A 26289-nucleotide genomic window follows, 5' to 3' on the forward strand; every position below is an offset into this window, starting at 1 on the left:
AGTAATTAAAATTTTTCTGCAATTAAAGCTCAGAGCTACCATGTCAAACTTTTTGTGACTGATAACTACCTTCCACTGTACCTTTGATTTGCAATATTAAGTGCCTTTTAACATGGGAACTCAATGATTCTCAGTCAGTGCTGAGGATTCAGATTTAACCAAGACTGAAGAAGACTTAACCTTTACTACTAAGATGCTGTTCTAGAGAAAGAAGTCACTACAGTCTCCATTTCATCAACCTATTTGTATTTTAAGAGCAGGTTTCAAAAAATAACTGACTTTTTATTTTAATGAATCTTCTTTTATTCAGTTGAGTCACACTTATAAACAGAATTTAACATAAAGATTACACAATTCCCTCTTTACTTTTATTGAGAAGGTTGGGTGAATGTAATACGGCGCCGCCGCCTTTGGAAAGCCTTTAAATTCCATTTGTTTGGTTCCAGCATATGAGGACCATTGTAGACAAACAACACCGTCATCTTTTCAGAATAAGGAAGATTTTGCAGGAGCTGTAAGCATTAAAACAGACAATCATATAGTGTTAAACATGGAGCAGTTTTCCAACCTTACATGTTTACAGCCCAATATAATACTTTATTTGTAATATTAATAAAACTCTTAAGATACTCTCAAATACTTCAATATAAATCTTGCCAGACTGTGATCTTACCTGAATTAGCATACCTGAAGCCTGGCTTAAAGAACTGAAATGTCTGAGAGCTCTATAGTCACAGGATAACTGGGCTCATACAAATTCCTAGTTAGACCCCGGAGAAAAGTATGCCCCTCATAATTTTCCTGAGATAGATTCTTTCACTTTTTATCCACCAATGTTCTCAAGCATCTCTATGGTCAGGCATGGTAACATGAATTGCCTTAAAAGTGTGTAACAGGGAGGTTTAGTTTATAGGCCAAGGTATTTGACAACTGTTTTTATCAAAGTTAATCTGTGAATAAATGATGATGAGATGCCCACAATTTCCTGTGGGCCAGGGAGTAAATACAGAGAAAGGGCAGCATGACAAGAGATGCCTTTCTGGGAAAATAGAGAGGGCCAGAGTTCCAGGGATTGCATTCCCCAGTCATCTTTTAGTGCTAAGGGTACCTTTTTAGAAGAGAATGAGTGCCAAAAGCAGAGAGGAAATCTCGACTCTAAGAACACAGTGATATGCCGTCAACAGGTCTTCTGATAATTAAGTTCCTGATTAAGGACGTCACTGGAACTTGTCCCTTTTATTAACGTAAATATTACTGTTATTGTTTAAATTCCTTTTTTGGGAGTGCTTCTGTTCATATTTACATATTTGGCCAAAGGACTTCTGAGTATATGAGTACTTTTAGGTTACTTATTACCTACCTTTGGTGTAATGAAGAAGTACTGAGATGTGTTTTCTTTACAGGCAGTCTTTACAACCATTTCAAACACTCTCCGTTCATTGATTGGGTCCATTCCCTAAATGATGACAATAATAATGAGTACAGTTATATCTATTATGGGATATAATAAGAGCCAAGCAAAAGAATAATCATTATACCTGATTGATTTCATCAACTACTCTGAATGGACATCTATTAAGTTCCTGAAGTGCCATCAAGTATAACATGGTAGAAACACTTCTTTCACCTCCACTCTGGTGATGAGGGGTTAATTCATGAAGCTGAGTACTACTGCGAAATTTGACTCTAATTCGAATTCCATATTTATCGTAATCTTCCTATAAAACAGGTAAAAAGTTGATAAAAGATGAGAGTTCTTTCTAGTAACTTCAATTATTTGCACATAGATCAAGTTAACTGAATAAGAGTAAACAATTCAAAATTTGGTGATACTAGTTTAAAAGAAAACAATACATATTAAGCAAACAGTTACTATCTAAAAGGTTTAAGGGTTCCCCAGGGTCCATTTAGACAAAGAAAACAATCAGATTAAATTAACTTTTTCCTCCTCTATAGCATTCTATTAGTCTTTAGCAGTCCTTCCCAAGGGCTTTTTAAAAATTACTGAGTAAAGAGTCCTATCATGGAAAGGCACTATCTAGTACTGTTCCAAAGTGCTAGGTTTTCAAACTACAGGTGAGAATAATTAGAACACAGTGGAGTACATCCACTGTATATCCACTGTAGGGGGCCAAGTGTCCTCCTCACTTCTTACACACACACACACACACACACACACACACGGTAGAAATTATATGCATACCTTATATGCATATAAATATTACATATATTAAGCTACACATATATAATACAAACAATATTCACCAAAAAGCCTGGCACATAACAGGTATTCAATACAAGTTGTAATGAGTACATTCAGTGTTTTGTAAATTTTGCCAAAACTGAGGCTGCTCCAAGGTTTATTTACTGCTCTTATCAATGCCATTTCTAGATTAGTCAGGTTCAGATTTACCTCAAAAATGAGATCTACAACTTACTAATTAAAGGTTGACTATTTAATAAATAGAGCTTTAAGATCTAAGACAGTGTTGACCATGAGAAAGGTGTAATGCAGGCCATTTAAGTTTTCTAGTAGTCACATTTTAAAAAATAAAAATAATAAGATGAAAGTAATTACCAAGTAGATTTTATTTAATTCATATCCCAAATATCATTTGACATTTGATCACAATATAAAGTATTATTGAGAGAGTTTACATTCTTTTTTCATACTAACTCTTTGAAATCTAGTACATACTCTACATTTACAGCATCTTCACACATTTCATGTGTTCCATAGACATGTAGTTTGTGGTAGTGGCAACTGCATTCAACAGCAAAGGTCTAAGATTAATAGTAAGAACTTTTATAGAAATAAACCTCTTTAACTATAAATAAAAGGATTCTGGTAGGCTGCCAAACTTTAGAAATACTACTTTCAATCTATTTGCACCCCCTAAAACAAACCAAAAAAAAAAAAAAAAAATAACAACAACACAATGAATTTGTAATAATTTTGATTCCCAGGGTTTATTTCTTTTTTTTTGAGTTGGAGTCTCACTCTGTTGCTCAGGCTGGAGCGCAGTGGCATGCTCACAGCCCCTGCAACCTAGACCTGTTGGACTCAGGTGATCCTTCCACCTCAGTCTTACAAGCAGCTGGAACTATAGGTGAGCACCACCACACCTGGCTAATTTTTTGATTTATTATAGAGACGGGGTCTCACCAAGTTGCCCAGGCTGGTCTTGAACCCCTGGGCTCAGGCAATCCTCTCACCTCTGTCTCCCAAAGGGCTTGGATTACAGGTGAGAGCCACTGCGCCTGGTCAAGGTTTACTTTTTAACTAACATGCCACTTTTCTTCTATAATAATTTTATTAACTATATAATTTCTTAACTATACCAGCTTTGATTACTAGAGTTTTATTTTTGGTGCTGCCATCCATTCTTTGCTCTTTCTGCCCATTTTAGCTTCTTCCATCTCATTGATGGCTGTGGCTAAAGAAGGCAGTTCTAGGACCAGGACTGAGGAGGCCAGAATAGAAACTTTCCAAAGGGGAAGCTGAGAAGAGGCAAAAATGTCCACTTTCCAGAAGCCCAGGCTGGGTAGTAGAATTGCACTGAAAAGGCTGGGGAAGAATCATCTCTACAGTAATGGAGTTATCACTGAAACATAAGAAAAACTGTCCAAAAGAAACAGTATATGATAAAGTTACAGTACCATACAATAGGACCTAGATTAAAGAAAGGGTTTTCTATAACAGGTTAAGTTCCACAGGCTTCACCTGCTCATTTTTATGTCTTATCTGGTTAAGCTGTTAGATAAAGATATAATGAAGTCTGATGAAACTCTCAGTAATCAAATTTATTTGAGAGCTTCGGTTCTGGGATCAAGTCAGGAATTTCATTCTTTGCTTTGCCACTTAGAAGCTATGTGACCTTTAGTAAACTTATCTTTAGCTTCAGTTTATTTATTTATAAAATAGGGTTAATAAAAGTATCTTTCACAGAATGGTTGTAAGGATTAAATAAGATACACTTAAAAATGCTTGGCACAGTGCCTGGCACAAAGAAAACATATCAGAAATTATTATTGTTACCATAATACTTGCCTTAATTCTAACAAGCCCAAAGACTGTAGATGACAACTACTGTGGTAAGGTCTAATATTTAGATCTACAACTTAAAAGCGAAAGATGTTTCAAATTTATGCTTCACACAAAGCAGATGAAGATGCCATGAGGCAAAGCTCCTAAGAGGAGAAAGCAGTGCTGTCCTGCATTATATCCATGCATGTAATATGCAAAATGTAATTGCTAAAATGCAAAACTACTGAGATGCAAAATAATTTTTCTTTATTATCTTTACTTCTTATTAAAAGTTTTTATTATGGGAAATGTGTAACATATACAAAATTGGAAAGAACACTAAAGTAAGTTCAATATACCATTAACTAGCCTCAACTATGATCAATATATGACCAATCTTGCTTTACTGATAACTCCACCCACTTCCTTTTCCCAATTATTTTGAAGTAAATCCCAGTTTATCGCTTTACATGTTTCTTAATGGAAAATTTATTTTACTTCAAATTGCAATGCATAAATTTATACCTCAAAAAATTAGTAGCAAATTTCTCAGTATTTTCATTCTCATAAATTTTTTTTTGTTTATTTTTTGAGTTGGAGTTTCACTCTGTTGCCCAGGTTGGAGTGCAGTGGCACGCTCATAGCCCCTGCAGCCTAGACCTACTGGGCTCAGGCGATCCTTCTGCCCCAGCCTTCCAAGTAGCTGGAACTACAGTTGCACGCCATTATACCCAGCTCACTTTTTATTTTTAATTGTAGAGACAAGGTCTGACCAAGTTGCCCAGGATGGTCTCGAACCCCTGGGCTCACGTAATCCTCTCGTCTTCACCTCCCAAAGTGCTGGGATTACAGGTGTGAGCTATTGTGCCTGGCTCATTTTCATCAACTATTTTTTGAGGGTCTCATCCTGTCACCCAGGCTGGAATGGCAGTGGCGTGATCAGAGCTCACTGCAGCCTCAACTCCTGAGCTCAGGTAGTTGAGAATATAGGCACACACCACCATGCCTGGCTAATTGTTTTATTTTTGTAGAGACAGGGTCTCACTATGTAGCCCAGATTGGTCTCAAACTCCTGGGCTCAAGTGATCTTCCCACCGCAGACTCCCAAAGTGCTGGGATTATAGACATGAACTACTGTACCCAGCTGAATTCTTAAATTCTTGATTAAAAAAAGTTGAGGCCAGGTTCAGTGGCTAGTCTGTAATCACAGCACTTTGGGAAGCTGAGGTGAGTGGACTGCCTGAGCCTGCGGGTTTGAGACCAGCCCAGGGAACTTGGTGAGACCTCTTCTCTACAACAAAATAAAAAATCAGTCGGATGTAGTCGTGTGCGCCTGTAGTTCCAGCAACTTGGATGGCTGAAGTGGAAGGATTGCGGGAGTCCAGCAGGTCGATGCTGCGGTGGCCCTGAGTGAGACTCTAACTCAAAAAAAAAAAAAAAATAGGCTCTCCATTTCTTTTCTTTTACTTTAAAGATATAGGGTACAATTCAGGATTAGGTATACAAGTGATCATTGTACAGGTAAAGTTTGAGCCTCCCTTTGGTTCCCACTTTGCCTTGTTCATAATCACGTAACCTTATTGATGTTATGTGCCCCACTCCCCACCGATTCTCTATTTCAAACTAATTTGTTTATGACTCTTTTAACTTGGGCAGTGGTGGACTTATAAAGCAATGCATTTATTCAACATGGCTTAATAATCATTATTCAGACTGTATAAAAAGAGTTAGTAAGGTATTAGTCACTTAATCTGAAACATCAACAAAAAATAAAAAAATGAACCTGATAGAATCCCATACATGGTCTTTTCCTTCCTTTGAACAATTTTTTAGTAAGCAAAATTTTCACAGATATAACTCTAAAGTAAATAATTTACATGTACTTTAGTCACATATTACAATTACTTGCCAGGAAATGTATTACAAATTCAATTTTACCTCATTTTCTGTATGGAGATCAACTTCACCAGCACACTGCATGGAACTAAAAAAATTGCTGAATTTTTCATTAATTTTTTCTACCAGCTCTTTTAAAGGATTAAGCCACCTTTCTTTTACCTGTAAATAAAGGAAATATAAAAACACATTTTAAAAACAGTATTATTACATTCTGATATAAGACTTTACATAAAACAAGTTTTATAGCTATATCAATCTGGTTATGATAATACACTTCTCTTAGGAGCATATCATCCCATTTTCCATTATTCCACATTCTCATTTCGTTAATGATAAGCATATGATAAAAAAGGTAAAACTAAAAAATTACCTGTGAAATGTTTTCCCTATATTTATCTAGTTCAATTTTCTTTCTCTTTAGTTCCTCAGTTAACTGCTCTATTTCTTCTTCTCTTTTTGTGTATTCCTCAACAATCTGGCAGGGAAGAAATATTTAAGATAAATCTACCAAAGGATAAAATTAAATAAAATTCTGCATCAATTAAAACATTAATAGAAAATGCCAGTTGTATTACATTGTTTGTATGCAACTCATTTATGTTCTTATTAAATCTGAAAATTACATTTTTTTATCCCTGAAAAAAATAGACATTGCAGTATTTCAGGTTAGCCCAACTATTCTTCTTATAAAGAAAAGGCATAGAACACTGTGTTCCTTAGGAAGAATCTATTTAAAATTCTAATAGATTCAGAATCTGGCATTTAAAGCACATTGTTCCTGCTGTCTAGCTTATTATTACCAAGAGCTCTAGTACAGAGTGGGAGGCAAGTACTGGAGGAACTGTGTGTGTGTGTGTGAGTGTGTGTGTGTGTGTGTGTGTGTGTGTGTGTAGGGTGGCAGTGGTGGTGTTTGCAGAATGGGAACAGAGAAAGAGACATACTGTAGGATTCAGTCCGGTGAAGCAGGAAGCTCTTGATCTTTCTTCAGTTAATAATGCATCAATTTCATCCAATGTGTTTGGAAGATCTTGGAAAGCCTAAAGAAAAAAATTGTCCATCATTATATTTACAATGAAAACAGGTCCATTCAAATAGTTAAAAGGAAAATAATCTGCTGAATAAGTATCTACTATCTGTTCAACAGCATGCTAGAAGCAAGGATACAAAGGAATTATAAACAGCGTCTTTTGCCTTCAAAAACTTACACTTTATTCTAAAAGAAAACAAAATGTATACACTGGATAAAACCTTAAGGCAATGTATTGATGATGAGTATTAAAATAAGCAGTACATATCATATAGGCTAGGGAACTAAGAGAAAGGAAGTATCAGTTCATGCTACAGGGGAATTAAGAGAATTCCAAGGCCTAGAATTCATCTCTGGGCCTTAAAGCAAATGGCTAGGGAAGAGCAAGGCAGAGGGAAGATAGGAGCTCAGGAAAAAAGAATGAGCACTGCATACCATGGGGGGTGAGGAGTTGTGTCCATTTGGAATGGTGGGTACTTGCTGAATTGGTAGAATGGGTCCAGAATATGTGGGGCATTGAAAGAGAGCAAGAAGTTAGAACTTTATACTGTATTTATGAAGAACTACAAAAGCATCCTAAGAATCCAATTACAACAGATAATTTTCTATGAGGGGAGGCAAGCAGTACAGTGTTTTGCCAAGCACAATCTGCAAAGTCCATATATTACAAGGTACAAAATGCATCCTTTTTTTGAGTTGGAGTCTCACGCTGTCACTCAGACTGGAGTGCAGTGGCCACTCCCAGCCACTGTAGCCTTGCCCTGCTGGGCTCCAGAGATCCTTCTGCCTCAGCCTTCCAAGTAGCTGGAACTACAGGTGTGCGCCACCACGCCCGGCTAATATTTTTGATTTATTGTAGAGATGAGGTCTTGCCAAGTTGCCCAGGCGGGTCTTGAACCCGCGGGTTCAGGCAATCCACTCACCTTGGCCTCCCAAAGCGCTGGGATTACAGGCTGAGCCACCGAGCCTGGCCCAAAATGCATCTTGAAACCAGTTCAACTTCTACAGACCTTCAAATATTCAGTATGTATATATGCCAGATCTCTGACTTGTCCACTAAGCTTTGAGCTCATGTGCCTAACACTTACTTGATAGCTTCACTTGACTCTAATAGGCATTTTAAATTTAAGATGGTCAAACAGAATCTGCACCACACCCACTTTAAGCAAATCTGTTGCTCCTTCATTCTCCTTCAAATCAATAAATTGCATCACTATTTATTCAGGTGAAAAATTTAGAAGCCCTCTCTCTCTTACCCTTCATGTTAAATCCATCAGCAAGGCTTGCTGTTTCTGTCCTTAAAACATACCTTCAATCTGTCAACTTCTCTTTCTCTTTAGTACCTCCACCCTAACCCACGCCATTACAGTGGGTTGCCTGGTCCAAAGCAATAACCTTCTGAATGGCCTTTTTGCTTCTATTCTTGTATCCCTACTTTATTCTCCAAATAGAAGTACAGAAGTTAGAGTGCTCTGTTATACACTGAAGTCAGTAATATCAATTTTCTGCTTAAAATCTTTCAGTGAAGGCTATCTCAAAAAGAATGCAAGCCAAACTTCTTGTGTGATCCATAAAGTACTACATAATCTTGGCTTCTGCCTCTGCTTGGATTATAAATTTTAGCCCTACTGAGATTCTTTTTATTCTAAAACATGCCAAATATACTTCTGTTCTGGAGCTTTGAGCTGTTCTCTGTCTGGAATACTTTTCCCTCACATCTTCACTTGAATGATTTCTTCTCTTCATTTAGAACTTATCTAAAATAGTATCTTCTCAAAGAAAGCTTCCTTGACCAAGTTCCCAACTATGTCATTCTGTCCCTTCATGTTGTTTTACTTTTCTTAGCATCTCTCACTATTTGATATTATCTATTTTTTTGATTTGTGTTTTTGTCTACACTATCTTCCAGATTGGAATGCAAGTTTCAGTTAAGAAGGAAGTATGTTTGTCTTGCTCAATGCCTGACATATAGCAGGTAATCGATACATTTTAATGAATATATTAACTATCTTCTAATTGTTTCTTTCAGAACCAGCATGACTTATCAAGGACAGAATAATGCAACTTTCTAAAAGAAAACATCAGTACAGATTGTACTTATGTTTATTTAATTTAATTAATTTATTTTTTTTGAGTTGGAGTTTCACTCTGTCGTCCAGACTGGAGTGCAATGGCCGTTCCCGGCCACCGCAGCCTCGACCTGCTGGGCTCCGGCGATCCTTCCGCCTCAGCCTTCCAAGTAGCTGGAATTACAGGCATGTGCTACCATGCCTGGTATGTTTATTTTATAATAATGCAATGTATTTTGAAGAAGTTCTAGTCTATTTTAAAAAACAAGTTCTTCAATTTGTTTTACAAATATCTATTGAATTCTTATTATGTACCCAAACAGCCAAATTCATTCTCTATGGTTTCTGTGTCTGATACTATAAAATAAATTCTTTGAGGGTTTGAAAATTATAATCCAAATTAGTATTTTTTCCAGTTCAGTTTGTATCTTTAGTAGACATTTCATTATCTATTGAAATAGATAACATTTGAAATTAAGAACCAAAAAAAGGGGCATATAAACATCAGACATTTTAAAATTCATTTTCTAATTTCATTACATTCTTCTGAGTAGGTATGTAGGCAAGGTATCATCCTCATGTGTCAGGTAAAGCCTAGGGTCACAAGGACACACAAGTAATGGTAGAATGTGGACTAAAGGGCAGCACCTCCTCCTTTTACAAGCTGAGTGATATGCCACCATATACAATATAACAGAAACAAGGAAGAGTTTTTCCCCCTTCCCTTATTGGTAGATATTAGTCCTAAGGATTTAGTTCCCATTGTACCCTAATTAAACACTTCAATATTCAGGAAAATGTTTTCATTTTTCCTTTTTTCTCCCATTTACTGTTTCTTATATACCAAGTATTGGTACAATGCTTCCATGAAAAATGTCCCCATGTCTTCCAACTGTACTTCTTAATGGTAGTTTGGTGGAAAAAGCCCACTTATATTGAAAGAATGAATTTTAAGGTACCAATAATTTTACAGTGTGATACTCAAGTTTTAAGAATTTGAGTTCTAAGCAATGACTGATTGATAGCTACATTTGAGTACAGTTGAGAAAATCTGTTACAAGAAATTACATACATATTCAATTTAAAAACGTAAAAAAATTCCTATCTTTTATGACACATCATATTTTTCAAGGTCTGTTATGATGCCTAACTTCCTATAGGTTTTAAAATAATGTGGTCAATATGGCAACTGTAGCATTATATACTTTTAATACTTACTGTCTGGTATTCTTGAGGAACAGTCTGCTCTGCACCCAGGTTACATACTTGCCTAGCTCTCTTCATAAGTTCCTTGCATTTTTGCAATAATCTCTGTCTATTTTCATCCAACTCAATGAAATGTTGCTATTATAAAAAAAAAAATTTTAAAAATACGAATGTTACTCTTAAGTCAGAGGACTGTTTTATCAAACCACTGCATATCAAATAAATGACTGAATTCTGATTATGATAACCAAATCATCTGAAATCAAATCTCAAATAATGACTGCTTTTATTCTAAAGGTTAAATTTGAACTTAAATTTTAAAATACATCAGTATTTTAAATTTTAAAATACATCAATAACTTGACATTTCTCTAATCTATAAGAACTCTGAAATTTAAATGTAACTGACATTTTCTGAAAGCTATATATAATTATACTATAATAAATTATATATAACATGATCTTATATGTAGCTATATGTAATTATGCTATAATAAAATTTGAAATATATAGTACATAGACTTCATATCAGAAAGCTCGGCACTCAAATGTGGGAACCTCTAAGCAGTGTTCGATAGTTTTCCAATTGCCTTCATCACCATCATGTATTACTAGACCTATTCATTTCCTCACCAAATAGCTACTAAGAACCTATTATATGCCAATATTATATTCTGCATTGACCACAGACAGGTGAATAGAAGAAATATACTCGAGATTATGATCAAAACAGAAATAGGTACTATTTACAGAATGCTTATGTGCTAGTCCTTGGCTAGGTGTTTTACACACATTATCCCCTTTATTTCTCACAACACTGTATGGTAATATTATCCCCATTTAGCATATTAAAAAAAGACTAGAAGGAATTAAGCAACTTGATGAAACTCACATACTTAAGAGGCTGACATGACTTGGGTCCATGTCTGCTAATAGGACACATGCTCTTTTCCTTACAGCTTGGCACCTCTCGGTGGGAGCGGATTGGATAGGGGATGTATGTAAGAAAAGGGGATGCAGATGCAGGAAAGTCAGAATGGTCACAGAAGCTATGAAAACTGAACAGTCTTAAACGAAAAGCAAGAAATTACTACAGAAGCAGCAGCAGAAGACATTCCAAGGATGTCTGATGAAGGTAAAGGCATAGAAGTCTCAAAGACATGTGTAGTTCGGGACCAAGTTATCGAATATGGTTAGAGGGGAGCAATCTGTGAGGTTGTGAAAGATCAGACTTAGCAAGGTGGACAAGGGTCATACTGGAAAAGTTTCCTGTGTAACGAGGGTGGCATCTCATCTACTGCATGTCTTCTGGAGGTTAGGCATTGTTATACCTCTATTCCATATGTTAATTAATTTAATCTCAATTAAATCCTAAATAAATGTGTTATCTCCTTTTGTTGATGTGGCTCAGAGGCATTAAAAAAACTTACTCAAGGCTATGTAACAAAAGGAACACCTGGGGGAAGGGATTGAAGCCCTTGCCACATTCCAGATCTATGTAATTGATATCACTGCAGCTGAGGCCCAGACATCTGTATTATTGAGGTTCTCAGGTTATTTTTATCCATATAAGTTTGATAGCAAATAAATTAAACCAAGACAATAGTTATGAAAAGAAAAAGAATATTTATTGGCCCAAACTGATAATATAAGCAAGCCTTTATACTAGTTACTTAGTACTATGGTTTCCTTGAATGAATTCCTCAGTCCATACAGCCTGACAGAAATAATAGAAAATGTTAAAGACTTCCAGTCATCCCAACTCTGCTCTTTGAGGGTCACTGTACTCAGGAAATTGAAAAATAAAGGACAGCTGGATAGAAACTATATACTCCTAATTTTTTCTATTCCTGTGTCTTGATCCTCTGGACTTTGTTAAAGTAAAAGAATTAGAATATTATGGGAAAGAAACATCAATGAGCTGATAATTTGAAACCCTGGATTTAGGAGGATGTAACTTCATTCAATAGATTCTTTTTGTTTTGGTGGTATATGTCTAATAAAATCTTTAACTGAGAAAATATTCTTTTTATACATACATGTTTGTGACACACCTCTCCGCATAACACCTGTTTTTGTTCGTTATTTTGAGTTGAGTCTTACTCCGTTGCCCAGGCTAGAGCGCAGTGGCACACTCATGACCACCCCAGCGTCAACCTGCTGACTCAGGCCATTCTTCTGCCTCAGCCTTCCAAGGAGCCAGAACAACAGGCACGTGCTTTGATTTACTGTAGAGATGAGGTCTCGCTAAGTTGCCCAGGCTGTTCTCGAGCCCATGGGCTCAGGTAATCCTCTCACCTCGCCCTCCCAAAGTGCTGGGATTACAGGCTTGAGCCATTGCTACTGGTCTTTTTTTTTTTTTTTTTTTTTAAACCGCGATTCTTGCTGAGTATTTTTAGAGGACTGGGATATACAATTATATAAGATAATGTTGTAAAGTCAGGCTAGTAAAAAGGCTTTATTTACATTTTGGTTTAGAATCTAGCCTTTAAATAATAAAGAATAGAAAACACTCGATCTGGCTGGGTTCGGTGGCTCAGACTGTAATCCCATGCTTTGGGAGCCTGAGGTGAGTGGACTGCCTGAGCCAGCGGGTTCGACACCCGCCTGGGCAACTTGGCGAGACCCCATCTCTACAATAAATCAAAAAATCAGCCGGGCATGGTAGCGCGTGCCTGTAATTCCGGCTATTCGGAAGGCTGAGGCAGAAGGATCGCCGGAGCCCAGTGGGTCGAGGCTGCGGTGGCTGGGAGCGGCCACTGCACTCCAGTCTGGGCGACTGAGTGAGACTTCAACTCAAAAAACAATAAAAAATTAAAAAATCAAAAAAAGAGAAAATACTCGATCTGTTTAAGACATAAGAGGACAAAGGGAAAAAATTTACAAAATAACCCTCACTAACATCTCAGAAAAGGTTATTTCGTAGTTATGTATTCTGGAAGAAATTCACAAATATTATCTTTTCTTTAAAATTCTTTTTGAGAATGTTCACTTTTCATGGAAATTGTACAGATAAACCCTAACATTAAACAAGGAAAAGCTTTTCTAAGAAGGCCCTCTTGTGGAAGAAATAAGAATTATTCAGAGAATTTCTAATTAAAACCAAGTATTCTATTTAGCAGTTCATTAAGATAAGAGTCAAACAAAATGAAAACCATTTTCCATATCAATGAAATTAAAGTAAATTCTGGATAGCATGAACTTTTACTAAAACACTAGCTGTAAATGAACATATTTCTTCCTCAATTTTCCTTTAATACAAATAGAAACATCAAATTTCATTCCAATTTACAACTGATTTTAAATTCAAATGTTAACCATTTGTTTTAATTACCAGACAGAATATATATTTAAGCACACAAAGATTATTTAATCATTTTTTTTTTTAAAAAATGACCACTTGAAATTTTAATGTCAAATTTGAAATCTATAAGGTAGTCTTATTTGACTTTTTAATACACAAAATTACAAGTTATATTTAAATCCACTTAATTGGCTGGGTGTGGTGGCCCACACCTATAATCCCAGCACTTTGGGAGGCTGAGGTGAGAGGACTGCCTGAGCCCATGGGTTCAAGACCAGTCTGGTCAATTTGGCGAGATCTCATCTCTACAATAAAAAAAAAAAAAAAGTAGCCAGACATGGTGGTGTGTGCCTGTAGTTCCAGCTACTTGGAAGTCTGAGGCAGAAGGATCACCTGAGCCCAGCAGCTTGAGGCTGCGGTGGCCATGAGCATGCCACTGCACTCCAGCCTGGGTGACAGAGTGAGACTACAACTCAAAAACAAAAACAAACAAACAAAACAGCTTAATTGTAAACAATAAGGTAACAGAAAAACACTATTTACTTATTAAATGATTTTTTTCTTTAAAATTACATATACCTCATTTAAGTAAAAATGTCTTCTCTGAAACTCAATTTTGTGTGTGTGTGAGACTGGCAGGCAGGTAGGTAGGAGGGAAGGTTAGATGAAAAGCACAGAACTCTTCATGGTAAGTATGAGGATAAACAAATTGAACAACTTCCAATTCTTTTTTTTTTTGAGTTGGAGTCTCACTCTTTGTCGCCCAGGCTCGAGTGTAGTGGCATGCTCACAGCCACCAGAGTCTTGACCTGCTGAGCTTAGGTGATCCTTCTGCCTCAGCCTTCCAAGTAGCTGGAACTACAGACACATGCCACTCTGCCAGGCTAGTTTTTGTGATTTATTGTAGAGACAAGGTCTCACCAAGTTGCCCAGGCTGATCGTGAACCCTTGGGCTCAGGCAATTCTCTCAGGCTGAGCCATTGTGCCGAGCCTCAATTCTTATAACTGATATGAATTCTAAACCTGTACTTTAAAGGAAACACTGGTTTCATGCTATGTAGCACACTAGACACTTAATATATATGACATATATATTAAACTGAATATCCCAACTTCCCTGCAAATTAGGTAGATATACCTAGGGTTACAGATAATGATTATGCTTGGAGTGGTTAGTAAACCTGCCAGTGTCCAAAAACAAAGTAACAGGAGTATGTTTCTGTCTATCTCTATATATGGACGCACACAGAGTGAGCTTACTGACTTGTCCTAAAATAGTCCAGAAGTTAGTGACATCACCAAACAGAGGCTCCCAACTATTTGCCTTTCTCTGGCGATGTTTTACAGATCTGGAACCCTGCACACTATTTGCTTTTAAACTCTGAGAAAGTATCAAACTTCATTGTGGTTACTTATTTCTAAGTTCCCTCGTAAAAATAATCCCTACTGAAATTCTGTGTCAACCTTCTTTTGTAAACTTATTTTCATGACCAGCGAAAAGGACAAAACCAGAAGTGGTAGTAATAGTTCCTCAGTGCAATCTGCCATGTGTTCAAAGGGACAAGTAGGAAAAAAAAGAGACCACTCCTTGTTTCAAATGAATCTGGGTAGCAAGAACAGATGACAGTTAAGATCATGTGCAGGTAAATGATGGTAAACATGAGAAGAAAAAAGAGTAAGTAAAAGAAAGTGAACTACCACATATAATACTCTTCTTTCATCCACTGTTCTCGACTCATTCAAGTATGTGGCTAATGACTAAAATCAGTCATTTGCTAAGTATATGGAACAAGAATTAAAAGAAAGCATCTTACAAAAGGGTTGGTAAAACAATTATAAATAAAAAGCATTTAAAAAGCTAAAAAAAAATTTTTTTTCTTTAGAGATGAAGTCTCACAATGTTACCCAGGCTAGACTTGAACTCCTGGGCTCAAGCAATCCTTCTGCCTCAGCCTCCCAAATCCACACCTGGCTCAACTAAGAATTTTCAAATCAATATATGAATAAGGGAAACAGAATGGTGGAAAATACAGCTAAGAAAATGCAAAATAAAATCAGGGATAGTGTTAAGTAAGACTGGTATGGAAAATATGTTAAGGTGTGTGTCTGTATGCGTCTCAAGAAGGGATGTTCTAGTTTCAAAAGTAGCAAGGAAACAGACTGATGAAGGTGAGGGAACATTATGGAAAGATACAGAGGTAATAATATGCAACGGTAAGAAGCTGACAAAGGAGCAGCCAACCAAGTAAAAAGACAGGAAGTTGGAAGCAGACATGAGAGTACTATAAAGCTTTGGATTATGTATAATAAATGTTAGTAAAATGTAATTTCTAAGCAGAATATAAAAAGCACAATTTTTCTGACAGTTATGTGAGTGCAAAATTGGTAAAAAGTGAGGCCACAGCTATTAGACTTATAGTCTAGCAGGGTAGTAGCCACACAAGTTGGTAAGAGGAGAATTATGAATGTGGTAATGGCTCAACTGGGCAAAGGCATGAAAAGGAAGAAGGAAGCAAACTTTCCCCAGTTAACTTTAAAAATCAAGCAAACAAGTTGAGAAATTATTAGAATATAATCAAGATAATACACAAAGAGTTACTATGGCTATCTGTGCTTTCTGGATAACAAAGATGAACATTCAATCACAGGAACTGTAACTTTAAATTAGTTATGATATACCTTAGCTTGGATATAGATAAAGTTGGTGAGAGGCTGAGAACTGAGTGGGTACTATTTCCTGGTAGCAAAATCCAGAGGGACAAGCATTTAATCAGAGACTATTTCTCTGGACAGTATAATGTAGCTGCTTTTGTAAAAAATTAATTAGTAATTCTAAGAATGAAAACAAAAACTCACTCTCAGGAAACTTTCCTACTCTCCAGAAACACAGCAGTCAGCTCAACTAAAAATATTATTTCTGCTACTACTAACAAATTGGATCAGGAGAAAACACCCTGCCAGTCTACAATAATCTCGTATATCTATCCGAACTAAGGCTGCTGGAAGACTACCTCTCACTATGTTAAGAGTGGGTTAAAGTTTAGGAGAATACTTATTCCAAAGCCACCGATTTTATACTTCTGTAAACAAGACACAAACACACAATTTCCTTAAGTTCTCATTAACACTGATTTTAAAATAAAACTTTAGGCACCAGGATAAATATTATAATGGGTTACTGGATTTAAAACTCCATACAGTTATCTGTCTGATGGGTCAGCATCTTCATGAAACCTCTTTTGTAACACCATTTCTTATACTGAACAACCACGTTCATAATCTCTATCAATGAAATATATTTAGAATCGGCTCTACAGTTATTTACCAATAAAACTGAGGAGTAGGAGATGACCTTCCCCACATGCCCATGAAATAAGCACTGTTGAGATTCTCCTCTGGTAGCTAGATTCACATTCAGCTCCTTCACTCCCCACTCCCGTTTGGGTCCTATCTTTGGTTTCCTTTGGCTGGATCTCTTCTACCTATTTAGAAGACTATTGCTATCCTTTCTGCCCTCCTCTTTCCTTTTGTGGTATGAAGAGAACTTTCCTGTCTTTCACACTCCTCACTTTAGATCAAAGTGAACTAAACAATCCTAACATGTCTAACCTAAACTTACGTTCCGATTGGCTAAGTGTATTTTTTGCCCTCATAATCCTAGTTGCTCGTCTGCTAGCAAAACTGTTTTCTCCAGTTTCTTTTGGCCATTAGCTTTCTGAAGAAGCCAGAAGGTTTGAATAAACTAGTTTCAGAGTAATAACGCGTACTACTTTACTCGGACTTAATCTTTCCATTCACCTATATGTCCCATATTTCCCAAAACCTATTCTCTAAGGATGCTTTGCACAAAGATACCAGTGTATAGCATACTTTTATGCAACAGATATTTTCTGAAAAGTATAGAGTGAATTATGTACATACCACTGTGAGTGACAGATTTTGGGGAAGTAGAAGAATGGATGGGGAAGGGTACAAGGGGGCTTTAAATACTGAAGAGGTTTAAAATCTGCAACAAATATGGCAAAGGATTAACATTTGTTAAACAGGGGTAGTGGGCACACGGATGTTATGTTTCTCTCATACTCTTGTATATGTTTAAAATTTCATGATTAAAAATACTGAAAAAATACTTCAGTGAAACAAATTACAAAACCCCAATTTAACTTAATTTTTTTTCTTAAATTTTGGGATGTAACCAAGAAACCATAAAACTGCACTCATTTCATAGCATACAACTTGCTGAGTTCTGACAAATATATATATACTAGTGAAACCATCACCATCAAGATAATATACATATCTATCATCCTCAAAAGTTTTTGTGCCCCTCTAAAATCCATCTATTCCTAGGCAACTACTGACTTCCTTTCTGTCACTAGGAATCCTGCATTTTGTAGAATTTTATAGAAATTAAGTTATATACTATAAAATATTTTTTGGTTTGGATTCTTCCTTTCAGCATATTGAGAGTGATACATGTTGTGTGTATCAGTAATTTATTTCTTTTTGTGGCAGAGTAATATTCCATTGTGTGGACATACAACAACTTGTTTAACCATTCTCAGCTGTTGCCGGGCACCTGTTTCCAGTTTTTAGCTATTTCAAAGAAAGCCATTACACATTTGTGCACCAGTCTTTATAGACATATGCTTTCATTTCTCTTGGATAATATTAGGAGAGAAGTGACTAGATGGAATGGCAAGTGTATGTTTAGCTCTTAAACTCCCAGACTTTCCAAAGTGGTTATACACTTCAAATTCCCACCAGCAGTGTATGAGAGTTGTAGTTGCTCCAAATCCTCACCAGAACTTTGGCATGATCATTGTTTTAAATTTGAAATTAGTATTCTTCTTTTTCTAATTTTTAGTTTCAAAGGGTACATATGCAGGTTTGTTTCATGTGTATACTGTGTAAAGGTGAGGTTTGGGCATCTGTTAAGCCCATTCTCCAAATGGCATGCATGGTACCCAGTGGCTAGTTTTTCAACCCCTGCCCTCCTCTCTCTCTCCTCCCTTTAAAAGAGTTCCCAGTGTCTGTTGCTCCCATCTATGTCCATGTGTAACCAATGTTGTAAGTGAGAATATGCAGTGTTCAATTTTCTGTTTCTGTGCTAGTTCACTTAGAATGGCCTCCAGCTGCATGCACATTGCTGTCAAGGACATTATTTCATTATTTATGGCTGCATAGTATTTCATAGTGTACATGTACATTTTCCTTACCCAATCCACTGTTGATGGGCACCTGGGTTGGTTCCATGATTTTGCTATTGTGAATAGTGCTGTGATAAACATACAAGTGCAGGTGGTTTTTGGTAGAGCAATTTATGCTCCTTTGAATATACTCCCAGTAGTGGGATGGCTGGATCAAATGGTAAAATCTATTTTTAGTTCTTCGAGAAATCTCCAAACTGCTTTCAGGGGATGAACTAGCTTACATTGCTACCAACAGTGTAGGAGCATTCCCTTTGCTCCATAGCCTCACAAACATGTTGTTTTTTTGGCCATTTAATAATAGCCATCCTGACTGGTATGAAATAGTATTTCATTGTATTGATTTGCATTTCTCTGATAATTAGTGATGTCAAGGATTTTTTCATGTTTATTAACTGTTTTGTTTCGTCTTTGAGAAGTTTCTGTTCATGTCTTTTTTTTTTTTTTTTTTGAGTTGGAGTCTCACTCTGTCACCCAGACTGGAGTGCAGTGGCCACTCCTGGCTACTGCAGCCTCGACCTGCTGGGCTCTGGTGATCCTTCTGCCTCAGCCTTCCAAGTAGCTGGAACTACAGACGCGCTAATTTTTGACTTATTGTAGAGATGAGGTCTTGCCAAGTTGCCCAGGCAGGTCTCGAACTCTGGCATGATCATTGGCATGAGGCAATCCACTCACCTCAGCCTCCCAAAGCGCTGGGATTACAGGCTGAGCCCGGCTGTTCATGTCCTTTTTAACGGGGCTATTTTTTTCTTGTTGATTTGCTTAAGTTCCTTATAGATTCTGGATATTAGCCATTTGTTGGATGCATAGTTTGCCAATATTTTCTCCCATTTTGTGGGTTGTCCATTTACTCTGTTAATAATTTTTTTTGATTTGTAGAAGCTCTTTAGTTTAATTAGGTCCCAGTTGTCAATTTTGGCTTTCACTGCACTTGCTTTTGAGGACTTGGTTATAAATTTGTTGCCTGAATTGATATCTAGAAGAGTGTTTCCTAGGCTTTCTTCTAGGATTTTTATAGTTTCAGGTCTTACATTTAAGTCTTTAATTCATCTTGAGTTAACTTTTATATATGGTAAGAGGAAGGGGTCGTTTCATTCTTCAGAGTATGGTTAGCCAGTTTTTCCGCACCATTTATTGAACAGGATGCCCTTTACCCAGTGTATTTGTTTTGTTTGTTTGTTTGTTTGCTTTTGGCTTTGTCAAAGATCAGTTGGTTGCAGGTCAGGGGCCTTAGTTCTGGGATCTCTATTTTGTTCCACTGGCCTATGTGTCTATTTTTGTTCCAGTAACATGCTGTTTTGGTTACTGTAAAGTGTAAGTCGGGTACAAAGTGATGCTTCTGGCTTTGCTCTTTATCCTTAGGATTGCTTTGACTGTTAGGTTCTTTTTTGCTTCCATATACATTTAAGTATTGTTTTTTCTAGATCTGTGAAAAATGACACTAGCAGCTTAACAGGGATTGTGTTGAATCTGTAGACTGCCTTGGAAAAATAGACATCTTGATGATACTGATTCTTCCAATCAATGAGTATGGGATGGTCTTACATTTGTGTCATCTTTCATTTCTTTTGAGCAGTGTTTTGTAGTTCTTATTATAAAGATCTTTGACTTCTTTGGTTAGGTGAATGTTGAGGCTTTTTTTTTTTTAATGGCTATTGGGAATGAGACTCCATTTCTGATTTGGCCCTCAGCCTGCTTGCTGTGGGTGTATAAAAATGCAGGCCGGGTGCGGTGGCACACGCCTATAATCCCGGCGCTTCGGAGGCTGAGGTGAGAGGATTACATGAGCCCACCGGTTCAAACCAGCTTGGGCAACCTAGCAAGACTGCATCTCTACAATAAATCAAGAAAAATTAGCTGGGTGTGGTGGTGCCTGTAGTTCCAGTTATTTGGAAGGCTGAGGCAGAGGTGACAGTGAGATTGGGTCTCCAGCCTGGGTGACAGTGAGACTCTCACTCAAAAAAAAAAAAAAAGCTACTGGGCTGGGTGTAGTGGCTCATGCCAGTAACTTCAGGAGTTCAAGACCAGGCTGGGCAATTTGGCAAGAACTTGTCTCTACAATAAGTCAAAAAGTTAGCTGGATGTGGCAGCGCACAGCTATAGTTCCAGTTACTTGGAAGGCTGAGGTGGAAGGATCACCTGAGGCCAGCAGGTTGAGGCTGCAGAAGCCATGAGAGTGCCACTGCACTCCAGCATGAGCAGTAAGTGAGACTCTGACTCAAAAATTTTAAAAAGCTACTGATTTTTTAAATGTTGATTCTGTATCCCAAGATTTTATTAAAGTTGCTTATCAGTTTGAGTCCTTTGGTGGGATCTTGAGGATTTTTTAGACATAGAATAATATCATCTGCAAAGAGGGATAATTTAACTTCTCCTTTTTGGATATCTTGTATTTCTTTCCTATTTGGATACCTTGAATAATATCATCTACAAAGAGGGATAATTTAACTTCCTCTTTTCCTATTTGGATACCTTGCATTTCTTCTGTTGCCTGATTGCCCTGGCAGTCTTTTAAAATTTCAGTCATTCCAAGGAGTCTATGGTGGTAGCTTATTATTGCTTGAATTCAAACCTCCCTGTTGACTCATAAGGTTGGGCTTCTTTTCATGTGTTTGTTTGCTATGCATACACTTTCTTTAGTATGATGAAATCATTTGCCCATTTTTTGACTGGGCTGGTCTTTGTACCGGTAGTTGTAAAAGTTCTTGTTATAGCATCCACTGGAGGTCAGCAAACCTTTTCTATAAAAGGTCAATTAGGTGAATGTTTTAGGCTTTGAGGGTCATGTAAAGTCTCTGTCATATATTTTTGTTTTGTCTTTTTTTTTTTTAACTCCTTAAAACATGTAAAAAGCACCCAGGGACTTTAGAAAAGCAAGACCTTGGGCTGGATTTAGTGCATAAGCCTAGCCTCTTTGGTTTAGATATAAGTCCTTTGTCAGGTGTATGTTCTGCAAATACCGAAGTCCCCAGCATGTGAATGAGTTCTGTTCTGAGAGTGCATTTTTAAGTCCAACAAAGTTAGCTTAGGTACCCAATTAACACAATTGGCTATATAGTACTATATGTATTTAACAGGATATTCTGGAGAGAAATAATACATTAAAAAACACAGGTGTGTATTTAAAGTTCACAACTTGAAGGTTTGAATGTAGGGGACTTGCTGTGTATTCTCCCAGTTTGGTAACAGTGCCTATGAAAAGCAAAAGTTTTAAATTTTGATGACGCACCATAATTTTTTTTCTTGTCAATTTGTGCTTTCTATTCAATAAATCTTTACCAAACCCAAGGTCACTAAGATTTTCTCTTATGTTTTCAAGAAGTTTTATCACTTTAGCTCTTACATTCAAGTATGTGACTCATTCGTATATGGTATGAAGTAAGGATTGTGGTTAATTTTTTCTATATATATAAATGCCCAACTGTTATAACACTATTTGTTAGAGACGGTGGCAAGATGGTGATGGAGCAGGTCAGACTGTGAGCATCTCCACAAAAGCTGAATGTCCATAAACACTCTCTGTGTGAGTAGGTGTGTGCCAGTAGGTGAGTGAAAGTTCGTCTGAGGGGAGACTTGGGTTCATGCATCTGGAGTTCTCCTCCAGAGGTGACTGCAACCCCCCAATGTCCTGAGATTGGATCCCCCAGCATGCAGAATCATCTGCCATTCTCGGGATTCTCTTGAGAGGAGGCAGCAGAGGGCAGCTGCTCCTTACAGACTGACAACAGGCCCATGCCATCACCTGTGGCAGAAGACTGGGCATGAGTTCCAGGAACCAGGGAGAGAGTAGGGGGTGGGAATCTAGAATGGAGCCCAGCCATTGGTGAGGAGATGCTAACTGAGTCCATTTTCTCTGACCTGGACCAGGAAGAGACCTGCATTGCCCCACCCAGCTCTGTCCAGCCTCCATACCGGGAATCAAGAGACAGACACCCCTCCCCCATGTGAAACAGGTACAGGCACATCAGATTGAGTGGGAGACTTGACAGCAGTGGCAGCAAGTTGGGTGAGTCTGGATCTGATCCATCCATCTCCCTCAGTAGTCCATGGGGTATGTAACCTACGCTGACAGTAACCCTTTCAGCCTGCACTGAGAGCGGAGGGGAGGGGCTGGAGACCAGAGCTGTTTGTTAATGTGGCGGCAGCAGGCGAAAGGAATTACAGAAATGGTCACAGAGCGAGCTTTGTTTTTTGGATTTTTAATTCTTGCTCTTTTTTTTGTTTTAGTTTTTGATTTTTTTCCCTTCTCTCTTTCTTTCTGTTTTTGTACTTGCTTTGTTTCTGTTATTTAAAAAAAAATTTTTTTTTAGATTTTTCTGTTTGTGTATGTGTATTTATGAGGGAGGGAACATCAATGGGGGATTTTTTGTTTGTCTGTATTTTTTTGTTTTTTCTGTCTTTGTTTCTCTGTTTAATTGTAGTTGGTACACCTGCTTTCCCTATTCTTCTTCCTACTCTCCACCATCCTTTTGTCTTCCTCCTTCCTTTTCACATTCTTTTCCTTTCCGCATTTTGGTTTCAGGGGGCAAACACACATCCCTCCACTACATGCACAGATTGTAAGGTGGTGGGAAGAGGGCTCCAGGGGGGCCCACACACCTGTCAGTGGATACTGGGATCTGTAGATAGCTTCTAAATCACAGCTCCCCCCTTAATTCAGTCTCAAAACTGCAGAAAGCACAGGCCCCTGCCCTAAGTCCAGCTTCAGGACTAAACAAACCCAGAGAAGGATCTACATAAAGAAGAATAGGAGGATGAGCAAACAGAAGTAAAATCTATCCCCCCATCACTGAACAGTAGAATCAAAGAAGGAGTAAAAAAAGGGGGAGGAAAATCTACACAAATGAAGAGAAACCAAAGGAAGAATATGGGTCTCACAGACTCCTGGGAGAATAGTCAAAGAGAATACAAACTTAGGAATGCAAACAATGAAGAGCTCCCAGAATGACTGGTCTCAACCACAACTCCAGATATCAAGATATTAATAGAGAGAATAAATATAAATAAGGAGAGACATGAAGAAAGGAAAGAATGAAAGGGTTGATAAAAGCAATAAAGAATACAGTGAATGAAATAAACAACAAACTAATATGCATGGAAAGCAGAATTAACCAAGCAGAAGAAAGAATCTCAGAGCTTAAGTAACCAAGCAGAAGAAAGAATCTCAGAGCTTAAGGACCAAAATATGCAACTAACCCAAACTGTTAAAAATAGAAAAGAAGCTTAAAAAGGTAGAACAAAATCTCCAAGAGATGAGCAATTACAAGAGGCCGAACCTAAGATTAGTTAGAATCCCCGAGACAGATAGAAAGACAGAGACCACCCTGGAACAAACATTCCATGAAATTATCCAAGAAAACATCCCTCACTCATCAGTGATGTGATCATTCAAACACAAGAGATTCAGAGAACCCTTGCAAGACAAAAAATGAGAAGACCAACTCCAAGACATATAGTAATTCGCCTATACAAAGTAGGTATAAAAGAAAAAAATCCTAAAGGCAGCAAGAGAAAAAGGTCAGACTACCTACCAGGGAAGACCAATTAGAATAGCAGCAGAAAAGCTACAGAAACACTTCAGGCTAGGAGCAACAAGTGGAGTTCAATCTTCAAAGTTCTCAAAGATAAACAATTTCAACCAAGAATTACCTATCCAGCTAAGTTGCATCAGTGATGGAGAACTAAGATCCTTTCAGACATTCAATCCCTAAGAGCTGACACTGTCTCCAGACTAACTCTACAAGAAACACTTAAGAAAGTATTAAACACAGAAGAAAGAAGAAAAAGAATGACAAAGCCCTTCATAAGAATGTAGAAAAAAGATGGAAAACACACATGCACCAATCCAAAAATCAAAAGAAAGACAACAAACAAATAAACAAACAGCAACAACAAAAATAACAACCTCATGACAGGGATAAACTCTCATATCTCAGTAATTAGCCTGAATGTGAATGGACACAGCCAACATACTGATAAACTGACAGAAATTGGAACCATTTCCCCTGAAAATTGGAACAAGACAAGGATGCCCACTCTGACTCCTGTTCAACACAGTTTTGGAAGTTCTAGTTAGAGCTAGGAAATCGGGGGTATCCAAATAGGAAAAGAGGAAGTCAAGTTATCCCTCTTTGCAGACAACATGATTCTATACCTCAAAAGCCCAAGAGAATCTGTCAAAAACCTCCTTGCACTGATAAAGGACTTTGACAAAGTCTCAGAGTATAAAATAAATGTGCAAAAGACAGTCACATTCCTATAAACCAATAATAAACAAACAAAAACCCAAATAAAAAGCACAATCCCACTCACAACAGCCACACACAAAAAATGAAATACCTTAGCATACTACTTCTAGGAGAAGTGAGAGACCTTTACAACGAAAGTACAAAACACTGCTCTAAGTAATCAAAGATGACACAAACAAATGGAAAAATATTCCATGCTTGGGGACTGGAAGAATCAACATTGTTAATATGTCCATCCTACCCAAGATAATCTATAGATTTAATGCAATACCCATTAAATTACCAGCAGCATGCTTCTCATCTGGAAATGACCATACAGGAATTTATATGGAAACATAAACGACCTTGAATAGCCAAAACAACATTCAGCAAAAAAACAAACAAACAAAAAACAAAGCGGGAGGTATCACACTCCCAGACTCTAAACTTTATTATAAAGCTACAGTAATCAGCTTGGCATTGGTACAAGAACAGGCATAGAGACCAATGGAACAGGATAGAGATTCCAGAAGCAAAACCTCAATTTCTCAACCATCTCATCTTCGACAAAGTCTCCACTACCAACCACTGGGGAGAGGAAAACCTATTCAGTAAATGGTGCAGGGAAAACTGGTTGACCACATGCAGAAGATTAAAACAAGACCTCTACCTATAACCATACACAAAAATCAACTCTAAATGAATCAAAGACCTAAATGTAAAACCTCAAACTATAAGAACCTAAGACAACGCAGGAGACACCCTTATAGAAATTGAAACTGGCAATCAATTCCCGATCAAAACCCCAAGTGCCCATGCCACAAGTGGGACCTTATCAAACTGACAAGCTTCTGCAAAGTCAAAGAAACCTTTGAGAGAGTGAGGAGACAGTTCACACACTGGGAAAAAATATTTGCCAACTGTGTATCTGACAAATGCCTAACATCTATGATCTACAAGGAACTCAAAAGTGCCAAAAAAGAAAAAAACAAAGAGCCCCATTACAAAGTGGGCAAAAGATATGATTAGACACTTTTCAAAAGAAGACTTAAGTAGCCACATGCGGTGGCTTACACCTATAATCCCAGCAATTTGGGAGGCCGAGGTGAAAGTATTACATGAGCCCACAGGTTTGAGACTAGCCTGGGCAACTTGGCAAGACCAATAAATAAAAAAATTAGCCGAGTGAAGTGGCACATGCCTGTAATTCCAGTTACTCAGAAGGCTGAGGCAGAAGGATCACCTGAACCCAGCAGGTGAAGGTAGCGATGGCTGCGAGCATGACACTATGGGTGACAGTGAGGCTCCATCTCAAAAAAA

At 37.5% G+C, this 26289-nt stretch overlaps 1 protein-coding gene across 2 annotated transcripts in view; it reads right to left on the minus strand.

Moving 5' to 3' along the window:
• Window positions 1-285: 285 nt before the first annotated feature.
• The window catches only part of SMC5 (structural maintenance of chromosomes 5), a 123578-nt gene continuing 97574 nt past the window's right edge, over window positions 286-26289 (minus strand). Inside the window, exons 18-25 of one of the 2 annotated variants that reach the window (XM_008060049.2) lie at window positions 10241-10366; window positions 7389-7433; window positions 6868-6963; window positions 6297-6401; window positions 5966-6085; window positions 1539-1718; window positions 1361-1456; window positions 286-512 (exon numbers count right to left, since the gene is read on the minus strand). In XM_008060049.2, coding sequence (XP_008058240.1) covers window positions 369-512; window positions 1361-1456; window positions 1539-1718; window positions 5966-6085; window positions 6297-6401; window positions 6868-6963; window positions 7389-7433; window positions 10241-10366 — 912 coding nt within the window. In that variant the 3' untranslated portion in view covers window positions 286-368. The remainder of the gene's footprint in view (window positions 513-1360; window positions 1457-1538; window positions 1719-5965; window positions 6086-6296; window positions 6402-6867; window positions 6964-7388; window positions 7434-10240; window positions 10367-26289) is intronic. The other variant, XM_021713358.1, reaches the window with a different exon arrangement.

The sequence above is a fragment of the Carlito syrichta genome, unplaced genomic scaffold (genome assembly GCF_000164805.1).
Source record: "Carlito syrichta isolate Samal-C Ts95f unplaced genomic scaffold, Tarsius_syrichta-2.0.1 Scaffold304493, whole genome shotgun sequence".
Classification (NCBI taxonomy): domain Eukaryota; kingdom Metazoa; phylum Chordata; class Mammalia; order Primates; family Tarsiidae; genus Carlito; species Carlito syrichta.